The sequence below is a fragment of the Pangasianodon hypophthalmus genome, chromosome 22 (assembly GCF_027358585.1).
Source record: "Pangasianodon hypophthalmus isolate fPanHyp1 chromosome 22, fPanHyp1.pri, whole genome shotgun sequence".
Classification (NCBI taxonomy): domain Eukaryota; kingdom Metazoa; phylum Chordata; class Actinopteri; order Siluriformes; family Pangasiidae; genus Pangasianodon; species Pangasianodon hypophthalmus.
In genome coordinates this window covers 6076779-6092103 of record NC_069731.1, presented here as the reverse complement: position 1 = coordinate 6092103, position 15325 = coordinate 6076779, and the positions used below count along the sequence as shown (strand labels likewise).

At 37.2% G+C, this 15325-nt stretch overlaps 1 protein-coding gene across 1 annotated transcript in view; it reads left to right on the top strand.

The window, feature by feature from the left end:
• zfpm2a (zinc finger protein, FOG family member 2a) overlaps positions 1-15325 on the top strand; it is a 148347-nt gene that overhangs the window by 96908 nt on the left and 36114 nt on the right. Inside the window, exon 5 of the mRNA XM_026924617.3 lies at positions 5342-5453. Within this exon, the coding sequence (XP_026780418.1) occupies positions 5342-5453 (112 nt within the window). The remainder of the gene's footprint in view (positions 1-5341; positions 5454-15325) is intronic.

Genomic DNA, 15325 nt, shown 5'->3' with positions numbered 1-15325 from the left:
AAAAAAAAGGCACCAAGGAGGTATCTTTTCATTTTAGGCGATGAAACCACTGCCATTTTAAATGAGGGGAAAAAGCGAAAAAGGAATGACAGAGCCGAGATGTGGCAATATTTCATAAACAGATAGCGATTTTGAAATATGGACCTTTTATTTAGCATATGAAACAGTAAATAAAAAGGGGGAGATTAAAAAAAAATCAGAGCTACTTTTGCTGTTTTTAATATTCAACCCATGATTGCTTCTGTGTTATATATGTAGGCCTATATAACAGGACAGAAACATTTCTTTTTTTAATTTTTTTTTTATTCTTCCTTCCTGCTGTAAGTCATCCATGCCGCAGGCCAGAGGAAATATTAATATGCGGCGATAACGAGAGCTAGAGGTAAATCTGCCTTAATGAAATTTCCAGTTGACCACATGCAATTTGTTTCATCATAGCGAACAACTAATTGCACAGGGTGTTATCGAGGTGTGTGAGGGCGCTTAAGGTTGTAAACACACATCTTAGGACAGGTCGGGTCCCTAACAAGGACATGCACACCTCTCCCCCAAACACTCACCTTACACACACGTTGAAGAAGAAGGCGAGGTTCCTTCTGGAACAGGACCAGGTTTAGACCAGGACACGGTGTGTCTGTGCTTTTTTTTCTTTTTCTTCCCCAAGTCAGTTATTTCTGGGCAGATTTCTGAACAATGGCTTAGGCTTTATTGTGTAAAGTCCATTATTATTACTGTATTATTAAAAGTAAATGATTGAAATAACTCTTACTGAAGCGATTTATATTCGTTTAGGATTTTGTGAAGGGTTTATATATTAACAGTAATTAATTGAAAAAAAAAGTATTAAAAACATTCCAAATTTATAAAGTGTCACATTATTTTCAGAAGATTATGAGACATTATTGAGGCCCAGATCAACTGTAGTAGCGGTTTCAGTGTAGTATTGCATACTGTACTTATGCAGTATGTGTGTGTATGTGTGTGTGTGTGTGTGTATGTGTATAAATGCTATATATATATATATATATGTATGTATATACACACACACACACACAGTATGTAAAATGTAATGTGACTAATGCTCGTGTTTTTTACCCAGAGAAAACTAAATAAATAACGTCTACTCTAATAACGTTTACTCTAATAATACTAATTATGGAATTAGACACTAGTCCATTACAGACACACACACATATGTTCACACACTCATAAAACAGAGAACTATTTTCCTAAAGTTTCTTAACTCTTTTTTTTTTAAATACTAATAAATCAACTTTTTCAACTTTGGTCCCCTTAGCAGAATCATAAAACACTGTTAATCATGACCTTGTTGGGACCCGATAAGGAAATATAACGAAAACTATACACACACCACGGTATATAACAAACTGAATTTTGAAAAAATGGCACAACAATCCTAAAACATAAAACAGGTAATGTTGGTAATAAAACAATAATGACTTTTCCACAATTAAAAACAGCTGTAAATGTAATATTGATTGATATTTGATTAATAATTGTGCAGCTTAACTTTTTTTGTTTTGCTTTTATTTGTTTTGTTTTGCTTCGTTTAATTTGTTTCTTTTTGTGGTGTTTTGCTTTGATGAATTTTGGTTTTGCTTTGCTTTGCCATGCTTCACTTTGTTTCTTTTTTCTGGTGCTTTGATTTGCGTTGATTTGATTGCTTTTGTCTAGTTTATGTCTTGTTTTGTTTTTATGTACACAACCAATTTTCTGCTATTTTCTTATTTTAACACTCCCTCCATCTCCTCCTTTTTACATGTAGTCACAGTCTGAAACTGTTATAGCCTCAACAGCCATGATGTTGAATCAGAAATTTCATTATTTTTGGAAAAAGTTATTGTTTTTCTTGATTTTAAACTAAGAAAATGCCTATGTAACCTAGCACTGATGTTGCTAACTGAAAATTATAACAGTGAATATTAGCTTTTTATAGTACGACTTTAAAGGTTAAAACAAACTGCTGTTCTTTATAAAGAAAGAGAGGAAAAGAAAACAGCAGTAAACTCTTCAATCATCACGTTTCAGTCAATACCTCAATTCACATTTAACCAAGAGAAGATAGAACAATTCTTGTGTTATTGTCTGTTTATTATGGATCTTTTGTCCATAACTAAAAAGGTAAACAGTTAGAGATAAAACCATGTGGAAAGAAAAAAGGGAGGGAAAATATACTGGGAAGCAATATACTTTCCAGTCGCCTCCCGGATTGATTTGTGGCGACCTGGAGAGCAAACATCTGCACCAAAAAGGCTCCTGGGTGTCATGAAGGTCAGCAGTGCTATCATTAGCCCAGTAGAAGTCACGGACACCGAGAGCGTTACCGTTTTCTTTCTTCCCCTCACCTCCTTCAGCTGATCAGAGGATCACCGTATCAAGGGCGGATTAGCGGCGATTTGGGATTTGCGCAATCGGTTAATTTATTGCAGCGAAGGCAGGTCTCTTTCATCTACAGCAACATTTAATCAGAGTCGGGCACACAGGCTATTACAGGTTCCTGTGCTGCCATCAGCTCCATCACAATCCCCCCTGAAATTTCCAAATTATCTGGAACTGGCTTTGGCTTCCCCATAATAAAAAAAACATTAGAGCCTATTCCTGATAGGAGCTTTGCGCTTTTCGCACCGGGCCAATTATAAATAGTGTGCTCCGCGAACAAGATGGGGAGGGGGAGGAGAGGAGAGGAGAAGGAAAGAAGAGAGGAAGTAAAAAAATATCGGATGTGAAAGGGGAACTTTATCGGCAGCCCCGGCTCTCGCGTTCTGATCCAAATCCGAGCGGCTGAAAATTTATATTAGATCTTATCACGCGAGCCTAAGTCGGGGAAAAATCAATAGAGGTTATCTTTTATGTCGCAGCGACTTGTGGAAATATTGATTTTCATTTTATAGCGAATTTGGAGCATCGGTTGGTAATCACTGGGCCGCTGACTTCACTGTTTCGCCCACTGTATCTCTTACACGGCAAGCAGCAACCGAGCCGAGATGAAAAACGAGAGAACATTGAGACTAGGGGGAGGAGAGAGAAGTTGGGAGGGGGGCTACACACACACACACACACACACACACACACACACACACACACACACACAGGTATCTAGCTATGAAACTCACTGCCACTACTGTGAGTGTTTAAATCTCTAAAAACATTCTCAGTGCATACACATTCACAGTCCACATTCATTCTGCAAATCTGTTGTGTCTTTAATTTTTATAGAACTGCATATAGGACTTCAGCTCAATGCTGATTCAACACCCCCCCATTTTCTCCCCAGTTTGGTCTCCTGCCAATTCCCACTCATCAACCAGCTCTCCCCTACCATACGAAAGCTATCCACCAGCTAAAGCCAGCCATCCTCATGCTACGTCACAGGGCGGCACTCGTAGGAAAGCGCTATCCACCCTCTTCTGCATACATGAGCTTACAGACACCCTTATTTATTCTCTTTTAAAATGGAGTACATCTGTTTACTGACTACATACTGAATATTGAATATCTGAATACTCCTACAAATACAGATACGAATAGGAGGAGCACTGTTTGTTTGTTTGCTTATTTATTTATTTATTTATTTATTTATTCTACCTTTTTTTTTTTCTTCAATAGTCAGTGGATTGGTCCGGTAGCCTGACCTACTTTAGTCACTGTCTTACCGAGTTCCAAACTAAAACCATATTTCTACCATATTTCTACCATATTTCTATACAAACTGGCTCAAAATGTTTTGTACAACTGTTTTTAACCTGTATTTTACTGTAAACTTTACAGGTAATGTTTTAAACAGGTGCTTTTTTATATATAAATATATATACAACTTTATTTTTCTTTTTTTATATTTATATTTCAGGCAGATAGTATGAGAAATGGTAAAGGAAACAACTGTGCTTTACTAACATGAGTTAGTGAAGAGTTAGTGTATTATGTAAGCGTTTGAACCATGGTTTTAAATGTTTAAATTTAAATATTTAACATTTTTTATTGTTATGTTAAAAAAAACATTTTTATGTTATTAAAAACACTATATTTTAACCATTTTCCCCTTTTAATCTTCAATCTCAGTAGTGTTTAGACTTTAAGTTAGCTCTGTACAGCACTTGGTCAATGAAAGCTTTTTTTTTTTTTTTTTTTAAACTGCTATATAAATCAGTTTGCCTTGACTACATTTGGGACTCACTGATCAGAATGCACATTGTGATGAAATCAAGTATTTACTAAATATATGGAGTATGCAGTCATGACAATGTAATGTGAACAACAGCATTACATTTTACATCATATCCCATTCCACTGAAGTAATGTAACAGTTCCATACACTCAGACGAGTTGAAAAAAAAAAAAAAAGTGCTAGCAAAAGTAATGGTGTCTCATGAGAGAGTCTCCTATGGAAATATGGCACCGGCGAGAGACAGCCGAGCCGGCACACCACCCATTTTCTGTTAGCTAAACCATTTCAGCGGTGCTCTAATGAAGGAGAGCCTGAGGGTTGGCAAGTAATGGCCTAGAAAGCCTGACATTTTGCCTGCCAGTAATAGCAATAGCTACTGTAACAGCAGTGCAGCTCAGCAATGATGTACTCCAGGCTCTCATTGCCCTTTGTAAGGAGGGTGGAAATGCCATTTGGAAAAAAAAAAAATACAAATTGAATAAAAATCAAGTGGAGAATAAATACAACAGCCAGGCAGCCACAGTGGCCCTGTGTCCACATCAGGGCACGTGGAGAGTAATGCCCCCTATTTCACTACTTTTGATTTAGAGAAATAACTTCAAGCTCAACCTAGGCGCCCGAGAAGAAAAACGATATTGCACATTCAGAATAACTCGCCGGTGCATTACGGCACCTAACCTCCGCCGCCCTTTGAAATGGAGACCGATTCTTTAAATTCTTCCCGGCCCGCAGAGCCGATAAGCAATTGGACAACGTGCCCAAAGTTCACCTCGGCTTTCTCTTCTCCGCCGAAAGCCATCTGCATTCTTTCCGTAATTTTCCCAGCCACCTGAGATCAGCGGCTAATCGGGAGTGATCTGACACCGGGATCGCGGTGCAAAATATTTTCCCATAATTCTCAGCTCTTGTAAAAGGCTGGTGCATCCTGTAAGGCCCTGAAAAGTCTCAGGGAGAAAAAAAAAAAAAAAAAAGCTCCAAATGCCACGTGAGGGATCCTTGTTTTTCGCTCTTCTGGCATTACAAAAAGCGTTTGTGTTTATAGCTGGATGCCAGTTGAGCATATCATGCTCTTAATAATGTGCTCCCTAATCACCTCCGAAGTAAGTTAATGCCTTGCGTATTTTGTGTGTGTGTGTGTTATCTCTCCTCCTACAGAAAAGCAAGGCCCCAGTCCCAGTGGTTTTGAGCTCAGGCCCCAGGTGGCTGCTGGATGTGACTTGGCAAGGAGCAGAAGACAACAAAAACAACTGCGTGGTGTACAGCAAAGGTAAGATCCCAGGTTTATCACTCCACCCCACACACACACCCACCCACACACACACACACACACACACACACACACACACACACACACACCACTTGTTTTCTCTTTTTGTTCCATCTTGCACATTTAAAACACAACACCTAGACAGTGCATGGTACAATATTTTTATTTTTAAGATTTTAAGATTAAATCCCTTTTAAACATTTTGAGAAGGATGTTGTTTTTGAAAATGACTAAAATTTCTTACAATGTCAGTATTTATCACGTTGTTGTAAGCTGAAAGTATGTAGTGTGAGAGGATGGCTGCGAGGAAAGGTGGCATGCTGAGCCAAAATTAGATAGTTGTTTTTTTTGGTTTATTTCTGGTCAGCGATGCCGTGTTTGTCTGTGCGTTTGATAGCTGTTGTGTATGATAGCGTTAGGAACATGCTAGGAGTGGCAGCAGAGACAGCAATGTAACATGTTTACAATAGTAGCCGATTATACAGTAGTCAGGGCAGTAGGCAGCTTTTTTGTACTGTAAAATCCATTATAGAATCGAACTCCAGTTTCTACCACAGCTAGCTTGATCATGGCTGAGAAACTGAAGTTGCTGTAGTATAATATAGGGCAAGTCCAGAGGGAGGGGGTTGCAAACTTTTTGGGGAGCAGCCAGACACACAAGTGATGAGAACCACTGGAGTAAGGAACTTGATTGGGTGAAAAAAAAAATGAACTGGTAGATGGTAACAGATGGACATGCATTTTAATTGGTATTTTGAATATGTCAGCATTGAGGTAACTATCTGATCATACACTATGACTAACCATGACAACCGTAACAAGCCTAGATGAGACACACATATAGTCACGTGTGGTGGCCTGGGAAAACCGTACACATGGTGAAATTTTGACATGTTCTACTATCTATAGTTCTGAAAACTTTCCTGAACTGAAATATGTTTTTCTTTTGCATCTCGACCACAAGTAAAGTCCGAGCATTGTAAAGTCGGCTTACCACCAAAAGTGAAATGAAAGCAAACTGCATAAAGATTTCATTCATATCATTCACAGACATGATGATAGATTATAAAAACTGAATTGATTAGGCTTGTGTTCAATTTGCTGCAGCACATAACTATGTACAACTTGATCAAAGTAAGGAAATCACACTTAGCTAGCAAGGTTTTAAACAAGTTTTTGCAGACTGACTGTTTTCACTCCCAAATTTTACCCAGTATGATGATCTTAGCAGGAAGTTGGGTTAAGCAAGATTAGAAAACATTTCCATGTCTTTTCAGAGAAATATGTTTATGGATTCTTATGGCTAGGGTGTCAAAATGTTATAGGCAAAAAAAAGAATAAATAAATCACCAAAAACTGTCACACGCATATCTTTTTTATAAGTATTGTTTCAGGTAAATATCAGTTTGATACCTTACAGATATAAAGCTAAAAAAAAAAGCACACATGATTTAATAACAAAGGTTTTATGGACATTTTTAATTTTAATTAAATATTTAATTTGCAGTCTGCTTGCATTGTATGTTATCCAGCAGAAACATTTTAATATCTTTATAGCAGCATGGCAACACAACCTACCCATGCTGTCAAAACATAACAAAGTTGCAGCAATGAGATCCGAGGCTCCCTGTCATCTCACATTTACATTGTACTGTGTGTGGGTGACTCGCAGTGCGCTCCATTGTTGCAGATCGCGGCACATTGACACTACAATTTTAAAGCTTTACATGAAGCTCCAGATAAGTAGTCTGATGAAGATGGGTGACATTTGAAAAAAAATAAATAAATAAAACAGTACATAAATGGTGATTTGTGAAGGATAGCTCAGCTCAACTCGGGTTCTGAAATGGAGTGAACAAGCGGGATTTGCAATTGGCGGATTTTCAGCCTAGTGGTTCTCGTCGGCTAATCACTAGACTGCACTGGGGGAGTTATCCTCTTACCCGGCTACTTAACTTTGTGCTCTTTATCAGCTGAATCATTAAAGTTTTGATAAGCTGTTAAAGACGATTACGTGTAATCTTTTTTACCAGGAGACCAACTATATGAAACAAAAAAGGGGGCTAATAACAAGATTCTAGAGCTAAGGGCTGTATGATTTTGGCTCTATCACAGCCTTCTTTCTAAACAAAAGTGAAGGTTCCTGATGTATAGCATAAACTCGGTACAGTTTGTAGTGAATAATTTGTTGCTCATACTTACATCAGCTCACAGGGATGACTTTTATGTGCATACAGTCTGTGGTTAGTAATACATAACCAAGGCCAAGCTGAAGTCTGGGTTATATAGAAAATGCCCTGGTAATGAATGTATCCCAGCGACCTGTGTGGCATCATTCATTATAAATGGGTGAGAATGATTCCCCTTTGGGTTGCTTCAAGCAACCAGGACAGGCTTCGACCTATATATAGAACACTGCAGGCTAATAACTACAGCAAGCAGGCAAAATCCAGTCTGCTATTGGGTCATGCTACATTTACAGGAAAAGTGTTAGACTTGTGTCTTGAGTGTCAAAATTTCTATAATTTAGTCTAAATCTTTTTGTGGCATCTCATATACAGTATTTTTAGGTTCTGTCTGGTACTGTATGTTATAGAATGAGTATTTACTGCACCTCGGTTTGCAAGTGGTGTCATTTGTTTTACATTAGCCTCACAGTGAGGCTTCATCCAGGCAGCACTAAACCTCTCCACTTCATCGCCATAACTCATTATCCACCTGCAAGTGCCACAATGCCCCATCTACACACTCCAGCAGCTTCTTTCAGCTCCCACACACTCCCCACACTACTCTCATTAAACACAAGCAGCCCTTTTTTCGCACGGAAACACTACAGACGAACATGCTAACGCGGCTAACAGCGAGTGAAAGCTGATGGAGGCAAGGTAGCGTTGGACATTTGCGTGATGTTAATTAGCTCCCGCTTGCTCACATTCACTGTTGATACTTCTGGGTGAAGTCTTGCTTTGAGAAGCAGACAGAAATCATTGTTTGTCGAATTTATTAGCATCAAAAAGGTACGGCTTGCATTTTTTTAAGGACCTGATCAAATGCGTACTGTATGTACTAATAATAAATGGATTAAAAACATGCTGTTATTTGACAAAGAAAAACCTGTACTTGTTGACACAGTGAAGTTTTCTGTCAGGAGATGTTTACTTAACATTCATGGAAGGAGTCTTCAGTGTCAGCAATTTGCAGCAGTCTGCCAGGACAAGACAAGCATTTTCTGTCTTATTAAATTCAAGAGAGAAAAAAAAAAAGGCTGGTGAGGGAATGACTGGTTATAGCTGATATAACATAGGAACTAGCTTGTTTTGTGACATTCCACATTAAATGTAACTATAATGGATAAAAAGTATGATGCATAGTTTAATAAAATATTTTTAAAAATGTAATTGTTGGCTATTTGCTGTGATAAGAGGAATAAATGACATTGGGGGTATGCCGTTATAGGAAAATAATCAATTTTGGGGTGGCAACTTACGCTTTACATTACCCCGTTGTTGATTATTTGCCTATAACAGCATTGTGTTTTATTCCTTACTTGAGTTATTTGTAGTCAGACTAATAAAAGGCTTATTATGTTGATAACTTTTTATGCTATAGCTCTTTAAAAAAAAACATAGTAAAAATTTGCAACATACCCCACTATTTAATAGATCTCTATTTCTAAACCTTTCTCAAAACTGCTCATATTGGATTAAAAAGTTTCAGCCAAACACTAAAAGCCAAGTCAGGCTAAAACACAGAAGGGAAAACTGCTCACGAAAAGGGGCATATTTTAATTGTTTTTCGCCTGAACCTCCCCTTTGAGCGTCACGGTGGCGAAGTGTGAGGAGGTGCCTGGGTTATTATCTGCTATCTGCAAAGCCAGGCAAACTGTGAGTGCGTAATAACCAAACAACAGAACACAATGTCAAAAATTCATTATCAGTGTATTAAAACTTAGTCGTACCCTGAAGGGGTCCCCGTCGCAGTGCAGAGCGCCGCCGTAATTATGTTTAATTAAAACACAACAGAGATCAACAGAATCGTTTTCATTAGGAAATTATTAATGATTCTGTCGCAACAATAATTGATTGCGCTGAGCCAGGCAGTAAGTGCGCACGGTCAGGGTTGGTGTGACTGGAGGAGAGGGAGCGAGAAGAAAGAGGAGGAGGGGGAGAAGATTGAGAGACAGACAGAGAGAGAGAGAGAGAGAGAGAGAGTGAGTGTGTGAGGTAATGTGTTTAAGAAGTGACTGTCTGAATTGGAAATGGCTCCCTACTACTAATATTGTTGCAATAAATACATTATAGATTAGTGCAGTACAAAGTGCACTCACTATATGTCACCCTACCTCTTCAGACTTAGCATAGGTAAGTCATCTTATTAAAAGCTTATTTTAAGGTGTCCATGTGAATTGGGTCAAGACTTCCTCCTGGAAAAACCGGTCCCATGTCTGAAAGGATAAAGATAAGTCAGGAATAAAATATGAAGTTACTGTTACCACCATGTAGATGATTATTTTCCAATAACAGCATGTCCTGATGTGTTTTATTCCTCTTACACCACAACAATTTGTCAATGATTTTTTTTTTTATTAATTAAAGAATGACACATAGTTCTTTTTATCTGTTATAGTTATGTTTAAATGGCCACGAAATGACTTCCTGTTATCACTTATCACTTATATCAGCTATAAGCATATCAGCTCATTCCTTCGGAGAAAAAAAGCCTTGTTTTTCTCTCTTTCTCGAATTTAATAAGACATAAGACATGCAGCTTGTTATGTTACTAAAAATGATAATTAAAAAAAAAAAAACACTGACACTAGAGACTCCTTCCAAAAATGCTAAATAAATTTTTTTTTTAGTTTTCTAACTAACTAAATAAAGTTTTCTAACTAACTAAATAAAGTTTTCCTTACAGAAAATTAATCAACCATCAACCATATCAACAGTTACATCTTATTAAGTTGTTTATGTGGAGCGTCCATCATACATGTGTGCAAGTTGTTACTATACATAGAAACGATAATATAATATAATATAAACTTTAATATAAAGCTTGTCTGAGCTGCAAGACCAATCAGAAGTGGGAATTCAGAACGGCGCTGTGCTTTTTTCTAGAATTTGTATTTGCTTATTAAAAAAGAAGATGAAGTGCCCATCTAATCTAGTTGTGCTGTTTTTTTTTTTTTTTTTTTTGTAATGCCACAAACTCGATTGACCACATAAGTACAAAGTGCTCAGTATGAATAGATCAGTGCGTTCTCACCAGACCTTTCTGTTGAATGTGAAAAATCTCCTTTCATCAATGGAATATCGTGAATATCGTGAAAAATGATTTGATGAGGTTTCAGTATGAGGAATGTGGACATGGATTTTGGAAGAAGTGTTTTTGGTTAGAACTTGTGAGGTTTGTAACGTGTGTGTAGCTGTGTGGAAATGTGCTACTACAGAAAAGGTGTTTTTGCAGTTGAGAATCACCTTCATACAGAAATATGGACATTCAAGCACAATCTCTATCTCACACATGCACACACAGTATTACAATTCTATTTTTGAGGGGTATGTCCATCGATTTGTGTATAGATACATACAGTATTACAGCTACATAATACCTAAAGATGACCTCAATCCTAAATGCCATAACATTCATAGTTCAAAAATCTGTAACTTGTATGACTCTATGCTCTATGTACATACTTTTAACAATTTATTGCTACAACTTGTAGAAATTGTCTTGTAGTCCTACTCTATGTGCATAGATTTGGCAATATGTAACTACAACTTGTATAAATTTTATTTCAGCCCCATTCTATATGCATAGTTTTTATCATTTGTAGCTAAAACTTAAAAAAAAAAAAAAAACAATTCCGCCCCATTCGACATGTGTATTTTTGACAATTTGTAGGTACAACTTGTAGAAATTTTCTTTCAGCCCTGCTCTCTATGGATAGTTTTGATAAGCTATAGCTACAACTTGTACTTTTTTTTTTCAGACCTGATCTTTGTGCATATTTTTTGACAATTTGTAGCTACAACTTGTAGAAATTTTCTTTCAGCCCTGCTCTCTATGGATAGTTTTGATAAGTTATAGCTACAACTTGTAGGGTTTTTTTCAGACCTGATATTTGTGCATATTTTTGACAATTTGTAGTTACAACTTGTAGAATTTCTTTCAGCTCCAATCTATGTGCATAGTTTTGACAAGTTATAGCTACAACCTGTAGAATTTTTTTCAGCCCCTCTCTATTTATGTAGTTTTTAATCATTTGTAGCTACAACTTATACATTTTTACTGTATGTGCGTAGTTTTGACAATTTGTCTCTACAGCTTGAAGAAATTTTCTTTCAGCCCTGCTCTGTGCGCATAGTTTTGACAAGTTATAGCTACAACTTACAGAATTTATTTTCAACCCCAATCTATGTATGTAGTTTTAACAATTTACAGCTACTAGTTGTAGAAATTGTCTTTTAGCTAGACTCTGTGCATAGTGTTGACAAGTTATAGCTAATTACTAATTACTAAGCTGAATTTTTTTCAGCCCTATTCTATGTGCGTAGCTTTTATAATTTGTAGCTACAACTTGTGTATTTTTTTCTGCCCCACCCTATGTGCATAGTTTGTAGCTACACCTTGTAGAATTTTTTAAGGCCCACTTTATGTGTGTAGTTTTAACAAATTTTTAAAAATGATCTGACTTTGATTTGACGAAGTTTTTTGTCATTTTTGTTTTTACAACTACGCTCCTTCCATTTTAGGCAGAGAATTTATTTAATTGAACAATGTAATGAATAATTAAAGCTTTTGTTCACACTTTAGATTCATGAAACAATTATTAAAAGTTTGCTTTTAATACTTATTCACCAGGTTCTTATTTGGATTTTCTGTTCTGTTTCAAAAGGTCTAGTACATACATTCTTGCACCTGTAGATAGTTCTGTGAAGCACTCTAATATCACTTACACAAGGCTGTAAATGTGCTGAATAATAGGGCAAAATATGCTTATTTCATACAGTGTAACACACCATACAGTGTAACACACTATCAAAATATTTAATACCAAGAAATTTTATGCTAGGATTTTTTTGTAGTTCTTCAAAATGAAGTTGAACTACACTGCACACAAATAAAACATAACATCGCTGCAGCAAAGTGTGAGGCATTTTCACTCCTCCTGAAGCTGATGTTTTGTTTTAGGGGAGTTTGAGAAAATTTCATGAAAAATTACTTGGTTAAAGTCGTGCTTATGCAGTTATTTACACTGATTTTTTTATTCAAATACAAAACTGTATGTTTGCCCCCCCTCTAATAAGTGTAGGTGTGCAAGTTCCCCTTTTGCTCCATTTCTGAGTCGCCTATGGTTAGTGCTATAAAGACTTAGAACGAGATAGAAAAGCTGAGAGAGAGAGAGAGAGAGGGAGTGAGGGAGTAGCGTGTAAAGATCAAGCAGGGTCCTGCTGCTGCCATTAATTATGATCCTATTGTGTAGCACAGGGGCTAATAAGAGTGATGTAAAGCACCCCAGCGGCATCCTAATCAGCCCTGTGAAGTACCTGCAACCTGGAGTGCCACAGCTTTGTGTGTGTGTGTGTGTGTGTGTGTGTGTGTGTGTGTGTGTGTGTGTGTGTGTGTGTGTGTAGCGTGTAGTGTGTGTATATGTATAGTGTGTGTGGAGTCCATCCTTTAAAGGCCTGCGTGGGCGCGATGATTTAACCCAGCATAATTATATAATCGATGGTGAGAAATGCTTGTGTATCGATTGGCACGCTCTGTGTCAATGTGGGAGCAGGAGCTTTTAACAGAACACACACACACATACACACACACACATCCACCCCCATACAAACGCTCTGGTAATGGGTAATAGATCAGCAAAAAGAAAAATATATATCAGTCCTTCCCTTGAGCTTTCAAGGTTGCATTAGGACTTATATAAGATCTCCGCTTTCCATTTTCGAACGCCCTAATCGTTACATTTTAATTCTGCTTTGTGCACGACACTATCTTCCTAACATTTTGTAATTTTTCACACTTCAGTTCTACATGCAATTGTGTGTTTAAAGAGCAAAGATAGAGACTCTAAATCAGGAAAATCCGCCCACGTTCTCCTTCTGTGACTCATTTTTTATTTTTTTTTAAAAGTGCATTATGGTGGTTATCTCCCAGCATATTTGGAGATCAGGATAAGTGGATTTAGGACCTTTTTTTTTTCCAACTGGTCGATTTTCACTCCACACGGCGCCCACAATAGAGAATTTGTAATAAATAATTAATCTGCAAAAGCTAATGTGATTATATGCTGTTTTGATAGTGCTTAGAGCCCAATGTGTATATAGAGTATAAAAAATTGATTAAATGTGGAGGTCTGGTGTTAGAAAGCTGAATGAAGGGCTTACAGGTAAGCTCTCCTTGTTAATTTCTTAAAATCACAGACAAAATCTTCAGATAATCTATATAATGTATCAGAAATAAGGCTGGATTTATTCGAATTAGCATATAGTCAAGACTATTATTAGACCATTTTTGAATGAAGTAACATTGCTATGATCTAAATGCATCTGTACTTACAAGACAATATGTAGCACTTATTATATTTGATGTAAATAAAATGGCTTAAAATATCAACATATATAATATTTGAACATATAAAGTCGACCAAACTTGTTTTGAGAATTTTTCACAAAAGAAAAAAAGGACACAAAAGAGACTTCACTTAGTCCCTCATCAATAAATTCAGATTCTACAAATATGCTAATTAGAAACACCCCCATAAATACAAATCCCCGCCCCCTTTCCCTGTTAAACCAGTGAAACAAGAGGAAAAGCAATTTTTTCATGTCATTTGCATATGCATTTGCATATTGATCCTGATAGGCTCTTATATATTATGATACAATTACCATTATGTTGCATTTTCTTTATAAATTTACCTCAGAAAAAAAAATTGTACAAATTCAAACTTAATGTGGTCGGATTTCATGTGAATGAAATCAGAAGAAACGCTACAAACCCTTACCATGAAAGTCAGGCAACATTTGTTTACTAAAATCTTAAGTCAGTGAAATGCACTTTGTTTCTCTGACACTATAGATATCGCACTTTACGCCATAGTTTATTTTATTTTGTCACCAATCTACCTTTTTAATTTGTAGGAAAAAAAGAAAAATAGCGTGTCCTTCTGCCTCATCCACTGCTGCCCTATAAGTTTCATCCACCATATTGGTTATTGATGTAAAAATGGATGATTTTAGTATATTTTGGCTCTGATACGATGCACCAGTCTGACTTTATGGATTAATATGTTTAATTATAGTGTATATATTTGTGTTTGTGTTGAAAATGGGACTATGTACTACATACAGACACCAAAAGGGCCACATCATTAGGACTGGATTTGTATTATAACGGCAGCTGTGATTATGGTTTCAGGATGCTGTGTCTCTACCAATGTGTGCATGTGAGAGAGAAAAAGAGAAAGACACACACTTGTGACCTCTCCGAGGAGGTGTGACGGGACATGGAGTGCAGCCTTGCTGTAGGTACACGAAACGGGATGACAGAGTGTGTCTGCTTACCTAGACAGCACCATCCATCCTCGTATGTGTGTGCGCTTGTGTACAGAGAGGGATGTTATACTATCTGTATACTACCGCTTCTCTCTCCTTTTCACTTTCTACAGTAGGTCGTTCTTCTCAGCTACCGTTGCTGTTCGGGCTAAGGAAGTGATGGAAGCAACATGAGGACACACCCTGTCCTGTGAAACAGAGAGAGAGAGAGAGAGAGAGAGAGAGAGAGAGAGGGAGGGGGAGCAGTGAAGAAGAAGAGAGAGATCCATCTGTCCAGTCTCTGTGAATGGCGCCATAACGTGGCTATAATGC